The sequence below is a fragment of the Stegodyphus dumicola genome, chromosome 7 (assembly GCF_044657685.1).
Source record: "Stegodyphus dumicola isolate Sdum_Otavi_A_Nest chromosome 7, ASM4465768v1".
Taxonomy (NCBI): Eukaryota; Metazoa; Arthropoda; class Arachnida; order Araneae; family Eresidae; genus Stegodyphus; species Stegodyphus dumicola.
The window spans coordinates 53590760-53610372 of NC_140774.1; the positions used below are offsets into that span (position 1 = coordinate 53590760).

A 19613-nucleotide genomic window follows, 5' to 3' on the forward strand; every position below is an offset into this window, starting at 1 on the left:
AAGTTATTTAAAATATAAACTACATACTCTTTTTGAAGATGTCCTTTAAACATTCTGGTAAATAACAATGCAACAGTTCTAAGGAAGACATACTTTTCTGATTTTTAAACAATTAATTAAATAATTTTATTTTACACATAACATTATTCATATAGATAATTAAACAACTAGAACTAATTTGTTTATAAGAAGTGTAATAATATAACTCAACCCCAATTTGAAAGTTAAATTTTCTAAATAAAAATTATCATTTTTTAATACCATGAATTAAAGAATAGTGAATTCATTAACAAACAAATGGTATCCTAATTAAATATGCTTTACAAAATAAATAGGAAGATGCGGGGATGGCTTCTAGTTATGGTACATAAAACTTCTTAACAGTTAGTCCTTAAAGTTTTATAAATTGCCTTTAATAAGTGATTTTCAGAAATTCTGAATTTAACTATGAATGTTATAAATAAAGTAATGAAGAAAATATTAATTAACAGTCAAGCTTACATCCCACAAATGATTCTGGAAAAGTTCAACACTGGCATCAAATTTCTTGTAAACCATGAAACTTCTTAAGAAGTCCATCAATGGTAAAAGTGGGGTAGACTGGAAAAATATATATATATATTATTCACATTTATACATTCCTCAAAGCATTCATCAAATACTGACAGCATATCAAATTTAAATAATCTTTTTGAACAATTAAAAAAACTGGTAAAGGGCAAGAAAATACATTTTTAAAATATAGAACACTAGAATATAAAACAATAAAATAGAAATGGAAATGGAAATGAAATGGAATGGAGTTCTATTTTCACTTTTTTTTCCCACTTTTAAAAACAGTCATTTCTAGATGGTGAAAGAATGGTAGAGCATAAAGCAAAAATTTTATGCCATTTGATAAAATTTAAAATTATTTATTACAATTCCTTAGTTTACATATTTTTAGCCTTTGAAAATTAAATACTCTTCTCATTAATACCATTAAAATACAGACAGACACTAAAAGGAAAATTTGTTATTTTTTTATTTAAATAAAGTAATCAATTACAATTCCCATATTTTACATAAATTCTTATTCAGTATTACATTAAAGAACTTAAAGCACACAATTTTATATGCTTCCATTAAATTAACTATGAATTTTTAGAACTACAGTACTAAGTCCGAGATCTGAAATCGTCAGAACTTTGGCGATTCTTGAAATTTCCAGATTTTAGATCATCAGTAAAGATGATATGTAAATATGGTAATATTGAGGCTTTAGTTATTACTTAGGTCGGAAAAATACTAATCCCCTCTTACAACCACTCAAGGGTTGAAAATGTGACTATGGCCAGCACCAATCAATGTATTGCCACTGGCATGGATGGAATTCCCAAGCCAACAGGTGTTTGAAAGCGACATGAAGAAATTTCAGGTATTCAGGAGAAAAATCAATCGTATTTATGGTACACCCGACCTCATTTGTTGAGCATTATATTCTCCATTCCTAGACTTTGTAATGGGGAAGAGGAATTTTAAATTATTATTATTATATTTATTTATTTTTTGTGCTAGTAGCCTGAAGTTCCAGATACGGGATGACAAGATTTCAGACTGTATTATGTTCTTAAATAAATTAGATAATGTACTTTTACATGGAAATCCAGTCTAAATATAGTTCTCTCATGACATTTCTTTTGAATATGACTGAATAAATCTAATACATTAATTTATATAACAATAATGTTTCCATACTGCCTATTCCTTTACAGCAATTTTTAAAAATAATTTTACCTGGCAGAATTATAAAACATACTTACAGATAGAAAAAAAAGAACACCTTGCCACAGAGTTAAAATCTTATGATTTTGAACAGCTACTACAAAAAGTTTCTTTACATCATCAGCACTGCAATTAGTAACTCTGATCTGGGAAAAAGCAGTGTCAAGCTCTTTTTTTACTCTCTCATTACGGTGAAGATTAGTATACAGCCACATGAAAAAACAACTCTCCAGAGGTGAATCCTGTTAAAAGAGTTGGAAAGATGAGAACTCCAAACACATAAAATATAATACTTTACTATCATTAAGACATAAATTGTAATTCTTTTTCCTGGATGAAAAGCCAAATAAAATTATCAATAAATACCTGTTGAAAGTTAAAATATTTTATTACAGAGAAAAAGATCCTTTACCTGAAATCTATTGTAGAATAAATAACTTAAATTCATCACTTTTAGGATTCGCTTACAATAAGTAATGTGCTAAAGCTCATAATAAATAATGATTTGCATATAATAAATAACGTACATCAGGCTAAATATTCTCAAAAATAATGTAGCTTTGAGTAGGATATTTCCAACTAAATTACAGTCAAATTCAAGTTCAGAAATAGATTGAAAAGTTACAATAATATGCTTTTTATAAATAAATAAGAATAATATGCTTTTTATAAATAAATAAGATGCTTTTTTAAACATTCTTTCATGTTTGTAAAAATGTTTATCTTTTTCAAATTCCTGTTGGCTTGAAGAGTTCATAATTTTAGAAAATACACACAGATCACACAAATTATCCAAAAACAAATTCAGTATATTTTCTGAAAAGCATACAACAAAAATTTATTTTAGTTATTTCTGAAATAATTCTTAATGGATTTCAAAGAGAATTTCTCTTCTGTATTTTAAATGTTTGTAAGTTACAATATATATATATATATATACAAAATAGCCTTTACAAGAGAAGAAGCTGAAAGACAGAACCTCCCCTAACTGAAAAATTTTTAAATAATTAAGTTATCTACTATATTTACTCTCAAAAACATTATACTCTTAATTTGAATTTATAATGACACAATTAGAAGTATATTATTCTTATTTGTCATGCAACTGAAATTTCAATAAGTAAATATGATTTAATTAATAATGTTTCAATAAATGTTACAAAATTTTAAAAAAAGTTCTACGACTTTTCTTTATATTGTAAAAATACAAATTATTATTAAAATAAAATGTAGTAAAAATTTATGCTTGCATAGCAAATTTTATTCACAGAAAAATCTGCTGGGATTTTAAAAGACTTATTTTGCACAGAATTGCACATTGTTTTTATCTTGTAATTCTATTTACCAAAAGATAGCCCTCGAGGCTTTGCCATAATCCCCCCCCCAAACACACTATTTACCAAAAATACTGTCCAAGATATAATTTATAAATTTATGATTTTGAAAATGCTGCACACATAATCAATTGAAATATATTTTGATACAGGATGGTTTGAGAGAAAATAACAGAACTAAAAATTTACGAAAAAATCATGCATAAATTGATAACTGAATGAACAGAGAATATGACAGTAATGTAATTTAATAATAAAAGTGATTTATTTTATAAAAATGACAATGACCTGAAAGTCAGTACTGACAGTTAATGGATGTCCACAAAACATAAAATATAATTAATGACGTTAAGCTAAAATTTTTGTTTGCTGATTTCAATCCTACTACATGATTTTCATATTCTTTGAATAAATTTAATTGCAGTTTTTTTTTCTCTTGTTATGGCCTTTCTCTATTTTGTGGATTAATAAATAATAATTAAACAACAAATTTCAAATTTCTTTTGTTTAAAAATATTTTTTGAGAAAAGTGTGCATTTTCAAAAATTTCATATTTTGAATTATAACATTATAATTATAACATTTTATTTCATTTACAACCAGTAGTTATTAGTAATTTTATTTATATTGTTATGAAATGTACAGGCGTGGGAAGATGGCTTCCACACAAAGCAGGCTTACGGTTGCCATAAAATGGCAAGGGAAGGCAGTGTTGCCACATTTGGTGAGAAATCACTCATTTGGCAACATTTGGCGACAAAACTGGCGATATGCCATGGGCAGAAGGAGAACCTTCTGAATTCTTACCGGTTTAGTCCAGAATGTTCTCGAACACAAGCCGAAAGCTATATAAACCCTGCTAGGTCCACAGTCAGTGAGTGTGTGCCTTGTCGAGAGGGCGAGCCAGAGTGGATCATCTAGAGTGCGAGAAAGTTAGTATCTAGTGTGTCTCATCTAGTTAATCCATGCGGAGACGATCGAGTTGACAGCCAGCCAGCGAGTGCCGAGTGGGTCGTCGAGTGCACTGAAGAGTCTGTTAGTGTATCGTGGTTAGTGCATCGTCGAGAGAGCGTGTTGAGCTCTGGGAACAACTGAACCGAAGAGTCGGGAGCCATCCTCTGTCGTCGAGTGAATCTCGAGTTGTAGCGTGGAGAGTGTCGAGAGTACGTGGAGTTCCACGAACAACAAAGCAGAGTCAGGAGCTGTACTCTGGTGCTTGCAGTGAAGCTGTCTCCACCGTAATAGCTGATAACCACAAAGCTGTGTCGCTGATTGTTTCAGCGTGTTTAAAACAGTTCGACGACTGTGAACGAGATTTTAGAGTTGTCCGAATAAAATACCAGCCAATAAAGTGTGTTTCGATACTTCATCAAGTGTCGTCGTTATTCACTCCAAATCCACATGAACCCCGTACGAACGTGAAGGAAGAAAATAACGTAACAACTGGTGTCATAAAAGAAAAACGCAACAATATTTTAATTTGAGATTTGACAAATTTTGTTACAATTAAAAAAATTTTTTTTCCACTTTATTTTTTCCTTAAAATACACTAAAATTTGATTTAGATGTATTTGAAAAATTTCCTGTAAAACAAAAACTGAAACTTGCTTTTAAGTTCCAAGCTGACATAATAGCATGAACTGTTACATATATGTCATAATAAGATCAAAGGAAATGACGGAACACTGTAGATGCGTGCTTAGATTCATATTGAAGAAGAATTTTGATTGCGTAGTATTTAAAGAACTTGGCAGTCGAGGCAGTTTTAATTCCATTTTTATTTCCAATTGATATTTGTGGCCACAATCACTTGGCACTCTAGTCGTGCCTTTCCACAGAAGATTTACATTTTTGATATTGTTGGGATAGAAAGCAAGCCAGCGAAATTACATCTTAGCACAGTAGAGAGCAAAAGCTGAAGTGCGTAGTTATGAAAGATGGAAGCACGCGAAGAGAACAGTTTTGGTTTACAATTATTACGTCATCAGAGCTGCGCGGGCCATAGAGTGATCTAGAAATGACACAATGCAGAGAAGTTATTTCGATTTTAGAATAGAGAGGAAGAATTAATGTTTATAGTTATATTATAATTTTGATTCATATATTTTTATCTTACATATTCCCCCCTTCAAAAAGAAAAAGGCATAGGGACAGAGAAGCCTTTTTAAAGAGAAAGAGTTAAAACACTAGCAAATGTAAAAAAAAAAAAAAAAAAAAAAAAAAAAAAAAAAAACATACAATTTTTGTCCTGTAAAGTATAATTTATAAATATCAAATTTTTTAAATAAGTTTTTAATTTTTAGAGTCCTATTGAATTTTTCAGCATTTCAGTCCAAAAGTCCTTTTGTTTGAGATTTCACATAATCAAATTCTTCAGGGAAGGTCCTTGTTATTACAGAATATCACAAAATAAACTTTTACATAATCATTACTTATAATTAAATGCATATAAATATTTATGATATTAATTTTCATATTGATAAATTATATTTTAATACCATATAACAGGATTAAGATTTTCGGAATTTATGGTTTCACCGTTATCATCTTTCATTTACAATTCCTGATTTTACCAAACTGGAAGCCTTGCAATACTTCTAAACAAACATATCAATAAATAGGGCTGTCCTCTTGAGCTAACCAGTGTGTTCTCTGCACTGGTGGCCCAGGGTGCCTAGGCAGTTACTTGAAAAGGCCTCCGTTCTTTGCATTAAGGTAACTGGCCTTTGAGAACTGCACTAATACATTCCATCATAATAAAAAAAATAACAACAATAATAATAATATAAAAAATTACACACACTCATAAAATTAGAGCCTCCAACATTATCTTACTTGAAGAGGGTGAAGGGAATAACTGTACAGAGGTAATTACAGGCCTCTATTTAGGAAACCGGAACTCCCTCGACATACACTATACTTAACATACAATAACCCATAAATTTAACATGCATTTACCATAATTTCATATTACTTATCTGTAATAATTTCACTTATTTTTTACACCAACTTCATTTCTAGAATAATTATAAAATTCGTATAACAAAATTTCAAAAACATAAAAACTTATCTTACTATCCTTCCCTATGAATAATTTAAATAGCTTAAAATTTGTTACTTAATTTACTCACACATAATTATGAAAAATTAGAATAATTAATGAACAAGAATTTCAGATTTTCTCAAAACAAATTGCAGAAATTTTAACCAAAGTTGAAATGACAATTATAGAATCCGCAGCACATTAAATAATTTAGTTCCTGAGCTAGATTCGCACGAGTGTAATAATTTTTGAGCTGTTGAAAAAGCGGAAGTGCAAATAATTTTCTGTCGCACATACTTGCGAACACTAACTCAGATCGACCTTGAACCCGCTGTAATGCTTAATTCCTAAACGGTAATTCACTGATGATTTCCTTTTCACTAGGCATTTGAACTCCTCAATTTATCGAGAGATTACTTTCAATTTGGAAACACAACGCGTGAATATTTTTTGAAGCACTTGCACAACACCACAGCAGAAGAATTATCTGTTATTTTTTAAACACTGAAAAAACAAATTTGATGATTCACTTCTTTCACATTATCTTGGAGTTATCGCAAAACGATGATTTGAAGAGCTGAACTAAATTTTCGATTGAGGTTTCAGGCTGCAGAAAACTATCCTACCGGCTAATTAATAACTGTAATTTTTTCAGTTATTCCAACACATCGTGGACGAATGGTGAGGCTATTCCATTAGACGTTCTGGCAGACGGTTGATGAAGCTGGGATGATTGAGACATGGAGAAAAATGACGACTCAGGACTTTTCACTTTTAACAGCAAGCATATCTTTATTTTAATTTAGAACAGATGACTTTTTCCAGATGAAGTTAATCAAATAACTTATTCAATAATTGAACTACTAGATACGACTGATTTTAAACTTTAATACGTCATAACGTTCTAACAAAGAATGAGCAGCATATCGGAGGAGTTAGCAGAACGAAGACGAGAAGGCATCTGTGTAGGAGAACTTATGACGCAGCATTTATATGAAAGTTTATGTAACAGAGTAGCTTCTAGAAAAATGTAGAAAAACTTATGACGCAGCATTTATATGAGGAGGTTATGTAATAGGTGCGAATGTTCTAGAAGGTACTGGTTTAGGGGAAGATCCTGAATTGCAGAAAATTAATTAAAGGTTGCTGGTTCGCAAAGAGCAAAGCCATCATGAGAAAAGCATTAGTACAGGAGTAAAGCAAAAGTATGAGAAAAGACATGAAAACATCCAAGACATAGCGTACAAGCTTTAACTATGGCCTATCATAGTTCATGACTTTCTCATATAAAATTTTGACTTTATGAAATTTTGAACATTAAAACTATGAATTATAAATAAATATACAATATATGACTAATTTTAAAACTATAACATAATAAATATGGAATACTGATAAATAAATAAGTTATAATTACAAAAGTCCTCAATTTTGTTAAAAATGCCCATTTTGTTTTTTGAAAGTCCTTTTCATAAAAAGAGTTCAAATAGAATGAAAATATCTGGTAAAATCTCTAGATGCCAGATAGTCCACAAATATGATGATGCGTGTTGATAGTTCACAAATATGATGCATTTTTTTCACTGAATATGTTTTCATAATAGTAAGCTTTGATTAATTTTAGTATGCTTTGAAAATATTTTAAATTTTTCTTCCTTCAGATAAAACTTAGAAAAGAAATAGATTATACAATTTATGAATAATATGTGCATTTTTTCCTCTCATCATAGGCAATTAAAGATTGACATATTTTACACTTCAATACAAAATATTATAATTATTCAAAAAACAATTCAATATAAGTAATACAATTATACACTAGAACATGAACACTTTAACTTTAAAACTATGGCTTGCCCTCGCCAACAGATCAGCATGATTACTTGCTGATGGTTGGGGGGTGCTACGTACAAATATCGAAAAACCTCCGTTGCCTAATACAAGGTAACTGGTTTTTGGCATTGTACATTACCTCTGGTAATGTACAATTAAGTGGTTTTAGAGAAATAAAAGATCATATAAAATCAAAAAGTCAGCAGAATTTATCCTCTACGTGGGAAAAAAGCTCCTGAATTTATTTCTAACGTGCTTCTAAATTCAACAGTGGGTCAAGGACAGTGCGTGATCGTCTTATGCTTTTGCTTTTTTTCCGGTGGTGCTTAAGTGTTTTACTTCGGTTCCAAAGTTATGCGTTTTATCAAGTGCTTCTAAAGTGATTGATTTTAGTGTTCAAATTGATGTGTATGCGAACTCTTAAATTCAAGATTTTGTGATTGGAATGCTAACACGCTCAAAAACGGCAAAAATGTCAACTGATAAGCAAGAATCCGTAGCTATTGTGGATACAGTGAAATTTCAATTCCCTATTTTTGATGGCACAAGTACAAATTTTCCAATAGACAAATATCTTCTATTGTTTGAAGAGAAATGTGCCACAAAGAACATTCCAGGAAAGGAAAAGAAATTTGTTTTCTCGGAATGTATTAGAGGAGAGGCTTTAGCCCTCTATTTACGTGATTGTTTATATAAAGACTGGAACAACATAAAGGATATTTTCGAGACATACTTCACAACATCGGAATCTGTTACTTTTAGTGATTTTGTGTCTTTGAAATATGAGAAATTTAATAATGTTGATGTTTATTTTCATAATAAGTTGAAATTAGGAGCCAGCTTGAAACTAACAGATTCCACAATGGTGGAAGCACTTACGGAAGGACTTCCTGAGTCTCAAAGAATGCTGTTAACAGTGCAAAAAATAGACACACTGAAAGACTGGATTACTCTTGCTAGGAAACTGTTTCCAGTTCAGATGCCATTGGATGGCCTAGGAAATAGCAATTACCAATTTGTTTCTCCAAGGCAAACTGTTCCGAGGTGCTATTATCCCAGACCAGTGCAAGCCACTCCTTATCAATGTTTTTGTAGTGTGAGACCTTTTAATTATCAACAAGTGCAATACCGACCTCTACAGCATGCATATCGACCAATTCAATATCCACAATTACCTGCTAGTAATTATAACACGGTTCCTAAAAGAGAAGTTATTACGATTTTAGAATAGAGAAGAAGAATTAATGTTTATAGTTATATTATAATTTTGATTCATATATTTTTATCTTACATATATATATGTGCGTGTGTAAAATATAAAAAATACAATGGCTTTGCTCTATGTGAAGAGGCATTCTCTAATTAACTTTCCATAATTTCCGGCTCTTCCCCCTAGACTAGTACTTTTGAGAACATTCTGGAATGTTATCTAATCACTACTATGGGTTTCGGCTTCCCTGTTCCGAGTAACTAAATCTCACTACAGGTCGACTCTGCCTTTGGGCACGTCGTGGAGGTTCAACCTCCACTATTACCCTCCAGCAGAGCCGCGCACCACCTGGATACGACACCAGGCAGCACCGGTCGTCTAATGCTCCTGCCAGTCGCTCGGGCGAGCCCGTCGCCGCGGGACATTACCCAGCGACCCGGGGGAAAACCGCACGGCCGAGACTGCCTAGGTACAGATCCTAGCCAGTAGCTTCGCAGAGTTCTCTACGTCGACCCCCGGGGGGGATATCTAATCACTACTATAAATGTAGAGTTTGCACCATTTTTCATCAGACTGCTTTTCTCTTCCTACTGCTATCGGAGCTTTGCTGCCGTTCTTCCCATCTGCCTCCCTTTGTTTGATCAATATAACGTATAATGCAGTAAATTTAAAATTAATACTATTTAGTTTAAATTACTATTGTATATGTAATCTTCGAGAATCTAAAAAAATAATGATTTGCCATTTGATTTGAATTAAGATGTGGAATCAAAACAGCTAACTTTTTCTGTGTCATCATTTCACACAAAACTTCATTCATGTGCCTAAGTGCCAAAATATTACATACATATACAGTGGTGGCCAAAATTGTGGACACTTTTGGAAACTTTTATCTTTTTGAACTTTGTATGCTTATAGAAAACGTTACGTTTCACAAAATGCAATCTTGTATATATCATTTTAAAGAGAATTTATTACTGAATTCAATACAAAACACAAAATTCAATTATTTGCAATAAAAAAAAAAAAAGTTAAACGATAATAGTTATCGATATATATTAGATAGTGATGATTGCAATGAGTTATCAGTACTTAGTAGGATACCCTTTATTTTTGATTACAACTTTACATCGACGTTTCATTGAGCTGACAAGAGTTTTAAGCTCTTCTTTTCTTATTACATGATGCCAGGAAAAAATTATAGCCTCAATTAGTTCCCTTTTATTTGATGCGCCTCATTCGGACAAGAGTTTTCAAACGGTGCCACAAATTTTAGATAGGATTGAGGTCAAGACTTTTCCTGGCCATGACAACAATTTAATGCTCTTTGTACAAAACCACTCTTTCGATATTTTGGCCATGTGGCAAGGAACAGAATCCTGCTAAAAAATAAACAAAGCATTGATGGGAAAGAGATCTCTGATGGAAGGTAGAAGTTTTGGTTCTAGAATAGTGTCAATGTATTTTCTGGCATTCAGTGTCCCATCGATGACACGAAGGCGACCAATACCATTTGCTGACATGCATGGCCAAATCATAACACTAACTGGGTTCTTCACAGCTGCTTAAATGCAGTCAGGATGTAGCTCTTCTCCTATTCTACGTCTTACATAATTTCGCCCATCACTACCGAATAACGACATCTTAGTTTCATCACTCCATATAACTTGTGATCACTGATCATCTGTGCAATTAATGTGTTCCTTTGCCCACTGTAGTCTTTTTTTCGTTGCTGAAAATTAAGATAAGGCTTTTTTCATGGAATTCTACCTCTCAGTCCAACATCTTTTAATCTTCTCTTGATTGTTCTTGAACTGACAGAAACACCAACATCATTCAGATCACTTCTGATGGCCGCTGATGACATTTTTCTATCTTGGAGACCTAGTCTTTTTATTCTTCTGTCATCAATAGATGTGGTGCACCTTTCTCGGCCTTTTTCTTCTTTGTTTTTTTATTGAATTTGTATCCTGATTTCGTAAACAAAACTTTCGGACTCTAGATGTAGTCACTGAACCATCCACCTGTCTTGGAATTTCAGCATAGGAAAGACCACTTTCTCGTAACACAATAATATTACATCTCTTTCTAGGTGTCCAATCTACTCTTTTATTTGAGGTCATTGCTTCTTGACTAAATACTAAAAATTTTTACAAAACTTCCTACTTGTAATTGCAGTGTATAAGAAACAGATCCTCCTTCTACACAACAAAGCAAAATAATGAATTGTTTCAAGTGTAAACATGATGTCAGCTTCTACGGGCAGTTACTAACATTTGATTGGTTCTCAGAACAAGAACAGTGATTGGCCAGGAAAGCTAGACATTACAAACCACTTCATAACTGTGCTTTTTTATTTATATTAAAGTACATATATATAACTTTTTTGTATTGCAAATAATTGAATTTTGTGTTTTGTATTGAATTCAGTAATAAATTCTCTTTAAAATGATATATACAAGTTTGCATTTTGCGAAACGTAACATTTTCTATAAGCATACAAAGTTCAAAAACATAAAAATTTCCAAAAGTGTCCACAATTTTGGCAACCACTGTATGTACACTGCACAAAAAAAAAGGGGGAGGCAGTTTTATATCTCCCGTTCTACTGGGCCGATTGACAAAATTCAAATTGCGTTTTTCATGCCTCGAAAGCACGACTTAGGATATATATTAGATTTATACGTAGCGTATTCGGAAACTAAGTACTGTTTCATTCTAGCACCATCGCAACGCTGTGGTAGGCATCCTGCGCATGCGCACTAGTCTTTCTTGTTCACTGACTTTCAATTGTTGCCATTTTGCTTGCTCTATGTTGTGTTTTCAGTTTGCTGTGCACATTCAAAATGTTTAAGACAATTAGTTCTCCCGCTGACTGGGAGATTCGTGCCATGATTAAATTTCTGAACGCGAGGAATGTTAAACTGGGCAAAATTTATTGTCAAGTGACAGAAGTTTACGGTGAATATGCGATAAGTGATGGAATGGTGAGAAAGTGGGTAAGAATGTTTAATGCAGGTCGAACAAATGTCCACGCCGAGGCTCGGAGTGGTCGGCCTTCTGTTGTCACCGATGATTTGGTAAGGAAAGTTGATGAAGCAATTCATGAGAACAGACGCTTCACAATGACAACTCTTTCAGAGGCATTTCCACAAATTTCACGTACTGTTTTGTTCGAAATTGTGTCTGACCACTTGAATTATCGCAAACTGTTTTCCTGATGGGTTCCAAAAATGCTCACTGATGTTCACAAAACAAAGTGACTTGGTAGTGCCCTGACATTTCTCACGCGGTACAGTGATGAGGGAGAATACTTTTTAAACCAAATTGTGACAGGTGATGAAACTTGGGTGTCTCATTTTTCACCAGAATCGAAACAACAATCAATGGAGTGGAGGCACACTCATTCTCCAAAAAAACAAAAGTTCAAAGTGACAATGTCATCACAAAAAATAATGTGCACTGTCTTCTGGGATAGGAAAGGCATTTTGCTTACTGAATTTCTTCCCAGAGGTGAAACCATTAATGTGGCACGATCTTGTGAGACTTTAACAAAACTAAGGTGTGCCATTCAAAACAAATGAAGAGGAATGCTCAGTAAAAGAATTGTGTTGCTCCATGACAATGCACGGCCCCACACTGCTGGTGTCACTCAATCCTTAATTCGACAGTTTCATTGGGAGCAGTTCGATCACCCGCCGTACAGCCCGGACTTGGCGCCGTCCGACTATTACTTGTTCCTGCACATGAAGCGTGAGCTTGGTGGCAAGCACTTTGGATCTGACGATGACACGAAAAATGCTCTGGAGTCGTGCTTATCAAAACTGACGGGAAGTTTCTTTGACGATGGTATACAAAAACTGGTCACCCGCTATGACAAGTATTTGATCATTGGCGGAAACTATGTTGAAAAATAGTTTAAGACATGTATTTTCATGTAAAAATAAAATTCGATTTGAAAAAATTGTTTTACTATTTTTTTTTTTTTTTTTCAAAACGGTACTTAGTTTCCGAATACGCCTCGTATATTCTAACATACGTATTTTGACACAAAATCGAACTTTTTCTGAAATAACATACCAATTTTTTTCCATATATCAATTCTACGACTCAAATTATGCCAGACTGCCAAGTTTTGTAAAAATCATACGAGTAGTTTTTAAAAAATTAGCTCTCAAAATTTTAGCTCCTCAATGTTAATTGAATTTGGCAAATATTTATTAATATCTCTTTTTTGATTAAACTTTTTTTTTTTTCTCTTTTCACATTTCGAAATTTAGATTCATTCCAAATAAAATTCACCCATTTTTTGTGTTTATTTTTAAAATTTCTATTTTTAAATAATTTTTATAAAGTTATCGAAAAACTTTCTGAATTATAACCTATAAAAATTTTACCATCATCTTAAAGAAGGTGTAGTCCTAAGCACACCTGTAAAAAATTAGAGTTTTTTATTCAAAATTTCCTAAGATATACACGAATTTACATATTTTCGCGTTTTGAAATTTGGCATCTTTTTTTTTCAGCTATAGTAATGTTAAATGTGGTTTATGGATATTTGTTACAGTGAACTGCCACAGCTATTTTTAACCTTAAATTTCAAATAAATTTTTACGGAGAATTAATTATATGAAATCTTTTCCCTCAATGATGTGTAATATTTATTAATACTATATGAAAGTATTAATATTTGAAAGTACTATATAAACATAGTATAGTATAGTATTAGATACTCATTAATACTATACTATACTATATTTATTTTTTTAAATTACAGATGATATTATTCAAATCTTTATCTTTTTTTAAATTCTTTCCTTTTTTTTTTTTTTTTTTTTTTTCTTTTTCTTTTTTTTAAATATTTATGAGAGTAAATTTTTACCTTCCCTGTGTTATCGTCTGCTACTTTACTTTGACTGCATTTAAATTGAATTGTCTAAAACTGAGAAAGTTTCTTTGATGTTTATTTTCACAATGTTTTTAAGCAAACAGGATGTTGACAATTTTGGGGTTCACATGCCAGTTTCAAAAATTATATATACAGTCAAAAGTCGTTAATCCGGACTCGTCGGGACTTTGGCGATTCCAGATTATCGATTTTTCTGGATTATAGATCATCAGTTTAAATCTGGTAAGATGGCATACAGAAATTATAAAATTCAAAATATGAAACCGTAATTTATGAAATAAAGAACAAATATGATCTAAAGGGTATCAAAATTTACAAAAAAAAAAAAAAAAAAAAAAAAGCTTAATATTTATTTGTTTACTTTATTAAACATTTCTTTCAATGTAAGTTGTTTAAGTTGCTTTGTTTTCTACGTGATAATACTTTCTCTTTAATTCTATAAACTGACATAATTTCTTGTTCAGTTACAAAATTCCACTGCTCAAATCCTATAACTGCTGTGTCGAGAATACCGACTAATTTGCTTATCGAAATTTTTTCGTTTTCAATAACCTCTGTGTCATTTTCTTCGCTATTGGAAGCGAATTATAATGACGAGGAATTTGATTTAAATCATATCAAAGACGGAATACATCGAGATGAAATACTACATTTAGTAAGGAATTATAAGCCAAATAAAATAAAAACATCTGCCCTGAAGATAAAGATAGTGCTGACAGATCAACTTCCAATTCATTGCGCGCCGCGGCGTGAAATTGATAAACAGATTTCGGCATGGTTAGAGAAACGAAGGATATGCCTTTATCCATTTTTTGCAGCAATTCCACTTTTTGTTTAATGGACTTCGAAACATACTTTCGCTTTGTAGATCCTTTACATATTAGTAAATATATATCAGAAATTCTATTTGACACAATCGAAAGTTCAAGCTTACTTTTATAAAATTGCTCTAACAGTCTGCAAAATATAATAAGCCGGATCCAATTCGAAGATTAAGGAACAACGCAATCTGCAACATTAACTGAATTATATAATTTTAGCTTAGCTTATACCGTCCGTTATACATTAAACGCGCATTCGTAAACGTATTTTGCGCACACGCACACGCATATGCGCATGTGCAGAAAGTTTTTAGCTTTGAGGTTTGGATTATAGATCATTCCAGATTATGGGTGTCCGAATTAACGACTTTTGACTGCATAAGTATAAATTTTTACATTAAGCCTCTTCGAAAGAATGATTTAGGTAACTAATTTCCTGTCTTGTTATAGATTGTATAAAAAACATGATCTTTAATATTATTTAGATTGTTTGTAGCTGATATAATATTTCGTTCATTCAGTGGTACAGATTAAATCTGCTGGACTGTTTTATTTCTTTAACAATCAACAATTTTTGCTATCATTTAGCAAAAAATATTTTAATTAAAATATTTATTTATCTTTCGGACTTTGCTTTAAACTTTATTTATAGTTAAAATGCTTAAAAAATGAAAAGCTATCTTCCACTGAAACACAGTCGTTGTAATTGATATTTTTAAAAAATTGGCAAGAATGCAAAATTTATGGAGGTGTAATAATCGAAAAATCTTAATTTTCTTGTGGTGAGCACAGAAAATAAATGTAGAAGGAAAGAAGAAAATTAAGGAGAAAAGTAAGCAAAAATTTGAAGGGAAATTTGGCTGTCAGAAATACCAAGGTGTTTCGAAACGTTGAATGCTTTTGAATGTGCTTTCAGAATACTTTAAGGAATTTGGGTGTTCAAAGAGAAAACACTTGGACGTGTACACTAGCAAATACCATCAACTGAGCTTGTGCTAAGAGAAAAGGCAAAAACGATATCATTGCAGATTATAGTGAAGAGTGACTGGTTTGTGACTATATGTTTGTATAAATTTTACGTTATAGAACATCATATCATCATAAACGGAGAATCCCATGATTTCTTAGTAGAATTATTTGAATATTCAGGAATTTATCCAGTGATGTATGTGGAGGTCACCTAAAGACGTTTTCCCTCTTGATGAAACCAGTCTTTACTTTCATCTCATGCCTTCAAAATGCTTAGCTTCTAAGGACTGATGAAGGCTCTGACTAATTACTGATGAAATGGATTGAATTGGTTTTTTAAGCTACGGCAAAGCAGGGCTCTCTGCTTAAAAGGAGGCATCCCTTTGTGAATAACTTTCTAAGGAAACCAGCTGGCATAAAACCACGAAAACGCTGATGCAACCAGCCCGTTCGCCAGGATTCGAACCCCGGAGCGAACTACCAGTGTTCAGTGACTTTACCGCTTGGCCATTAGTGGGCCTTTATGAAATGGAAGGCAATAATTTTATTTAAAATTCAGAAACACCAAGATGTTTCGAAAAGTTGGGTGCTTTTTAATATACTTGCAGAATGCCTGAAGAAAAAGATCAAGCCATTAAGAAGAAAAAAATAAATTTTTGCATAAAATTTAGTATTTTTTTAAATTTAAAACTTTCTAATCTTATGATGTTTGATTCTTGCGATTTCAAAAATAAAATATTTGACTAAAATATGAATAACATTTTAAGAAACTAAATGTAGGATGATAAAACTGTGTAAAGCAATGGGTACAACGTTAAAGCTATATATATGCAAGTCATCCTAAGTTACACATCTTTCTCATTTATGTATCTTTTCTGAACAGAACATTGAAAGGCGTGTTAACTGTGCTTTACAGTATTTTCTCATTTAATATATTCAGTTTTCAGATGCATCGTCGTCTGGAACACAAAGTATTCTTCCGAAAGAAACGCAATTCAAATAAATAAAATAAAATCCTGGAAATTTTACATTAATAAATGTACTTAAAATGCTCAGTTCGAATGAATAAATAGAAAATTTTAAAACAATTATCTGAAGAGACAATGCAACTTAAACAATTAAAAGTCTAAAAATTTAAAAATTACCTAAAATAATAACTATGACCAAAAATATATATATATATATATATATATAAAGAAAACTATTTGAAAAAAAATAAATGATGCACCTTTTATCTAAACTATGCAGTTCGAATAGGTAAATAGAAAATTTTAAAACAGTTATTCAAAAGAAACCATTCAACTTAAACAATTAAAATGAAATTCGAAAAGAAAAATTACTTAAAATAATAACAATTACAATTAAAAATATAATATAAAGAACATTATTTGAAAAAAGAAACGATTGTGACTTTTTCCCCGCTCAGGGAAAGGAAAATAAGTTGCCATATATTAAGAAGTTTGCCAAGTGAACTATTCTTGGCGCAAACTAAAAAAAAAAAAAAAAAAAAAAAAAAAAAAGCCAACATGAATTTGTGAATTTCTCCGTAAATTTCGCACCAAATTTTACAAAATTTCATATATAGGCATAATTTCAGTCGCAGAATCGAAATATGGAAAAAAATTGGTATGTTATTTCAGAAAAAGTCTGATTTTGTGTCAAAATACCTATGTTAGAATAGAGCTATATATAAATCTAATATATATCCTAAGTCGTGCTTTCGAGACATGAAGAATGTAGTTTGAATTTCGTCAATCGTCCCAGTAGAACGGAAGATATAGAACTGTCCGCCCCTTTTTTTTTCCCGCAGAGTACAAATACATATAAACAGTATTTTTAAAATACTCTATACATAATATTTTTAAAATTTATCATAATACCTTGAATTAGCTATGAATTAAAAAAGCACTTATTAGTACAATTAAATATGCAGATTTCACTATTTAAAACTAAAGATGTTTTTATATTCAAATTCCTTAAATGTAATGAAGAGCAAAACTAAGAACTTTATTCTAATCAATTCTGTTCAATTTATAACATAATATTTCTTATTTTTTTCCAAACCTGTTTCAGTCATAATGTGATCTACTCTTAAAAAATACTGTGTATAATTTCTTTCTCTTAATACTTTTCTCAAATTAATTTCTTTTAGTATTACATCTCCTAACCTGGCTAAATTTTCGTTTTCTTAAAAACAGATCTACTCTTAAAAAATACTGTGTATAATTTCTTTCTCTTAATATTTTTTTCAAATTAATTATTTTCTTTTAGTATCACATCTCCTATCCCAGCTAAATTTTCTTTTTCTTAAAAATAATGTATTGTTTGCAGCACAAAATTTTCATAATTCTAATTACTTACATAAAAGAAAATTTCAATTTTATTTACACACTTTGAGAAAAGTTAAAAGATATATAAAACATCATGCAACTTGAATTATTTTACAGCTAAGAACATGGAACTAGCATAAAATCTTTATTTTGTCATGCCTGACATATCTTTAAAATGCAAAATTACCTATTTTTGCAAAAAATAAATTTAAATAAGAATACAAAGTTACATAAAGTCAGGGAAGGAAAAGTTAGAAAACTTTTAAGAGAAACACAGAAGAATTTAATAGGGTTATGGTAACCTCTGACCAAAATGCAATTTTCACAGCAATTTTCTATGCTGTTAAAAGTTCCAGGAGTTCCAGTAGCAATCATGGTAAACAGCACCTTGAAGCCTTTTCAGAATCCTAGGAGTGCTGCAATGATGCATGTCAGATACCCTAGTGTGTTTCATACATGTTCTATCAGATTTAAATCTGGAGAATATATGGGCCATTACATCTGCTGGATTAATTCCTCCACAGGGTAATTGATCATTAGTGTAACATGATGATTACAAGCATTACCATCCATTAGGAGGAAGTTATTACTGATTGAACACCTAAGCAACTTGACATAAGGATCAAGAACCTCAGCTCCATATGTTTCAGCATTCATTGCTGCATAGGTAGAAATATGTAAGTTAGTATGGCCATTCAAATGATGTCCACTCATATGATTCTACTACTTTTGTGCTGCTGTCTTTAAAGAATATTTTTAGGCTAAGCCACATGTGTTCTGCTACCTCTTAACTATAAGATGTCTAAAATGACTCTTCAAACAAAAATGAGACACATGAGTTAAGAGAACTCGATTCAGTTCATGGTACTCCAATAAAGATGTTCTCTGTATCACTGTAACCCGCCACAGCCCTCTTTAATACAGCCTATCACTTGTGTATATATAGATAGTCAAGTTCCTGTAGCTGTAGTGAACTCCCTTATGTTCCTGGTTTGAAGTACTTCTTTACACTCTTTTCCAATATCCTAAAAGAACGGGTGGAAAAATTCGCATATTTCTAAGTAGCAAAGGTGAATATAAATGGACAACTGGATAACATTGATCTCAGGGATCGATTACTTTGCACTGGATTCCATTAAATATAATTAACATAAAGCATCTTCTTATACTTGACCCTTCACTATTTCCCACTAATGATATCGTCTTTAGAACCCTCCCAAACAGATTAGCTTTTACAAGTTTGATTAAATCAAAACAAATACAAGTTCATGTATAGATTATAATCTTAAAATGGAAAAATGGCTATCAATTTTATTAATGCATTTAACATGCCCATTAGTAGAAAAATGTATTCTGAGTTTAAATCTCATGAGAAACTAATGCCTTAACAATGGTATTAA

At 31.5% G+C, this 19613-nt stretch overlaps 1 protein-coding gene across 3 annotated transcripts in view; it reads right to left on the bottom strand.

Annotated features, from left to right (window-relative positions):
* Positions 1-19613, bottom strand: part of LOC118194234 (spatacsin) — a 173380-nt gene that overhangs the window by 66106 nt on the left and 87661 nt on the right. For all 3 annotated transcript variants that reach the window (XM_035365449.2, XM_035365448.2, XM_035365450.2), the window contains 2 exons: positions 1803-2006; positions 502-600 (listed from right to left, as the gene is read on the bottom strand). In XM_035365449.2, the coding sequence (XP_035221340.1) occupies positions 502-600; positions 1803-2006 (303 nt within the window). The remainder of the gene's footprint in view (positions 1-501; positions 601-1802; positions 2007-19613) is intronic.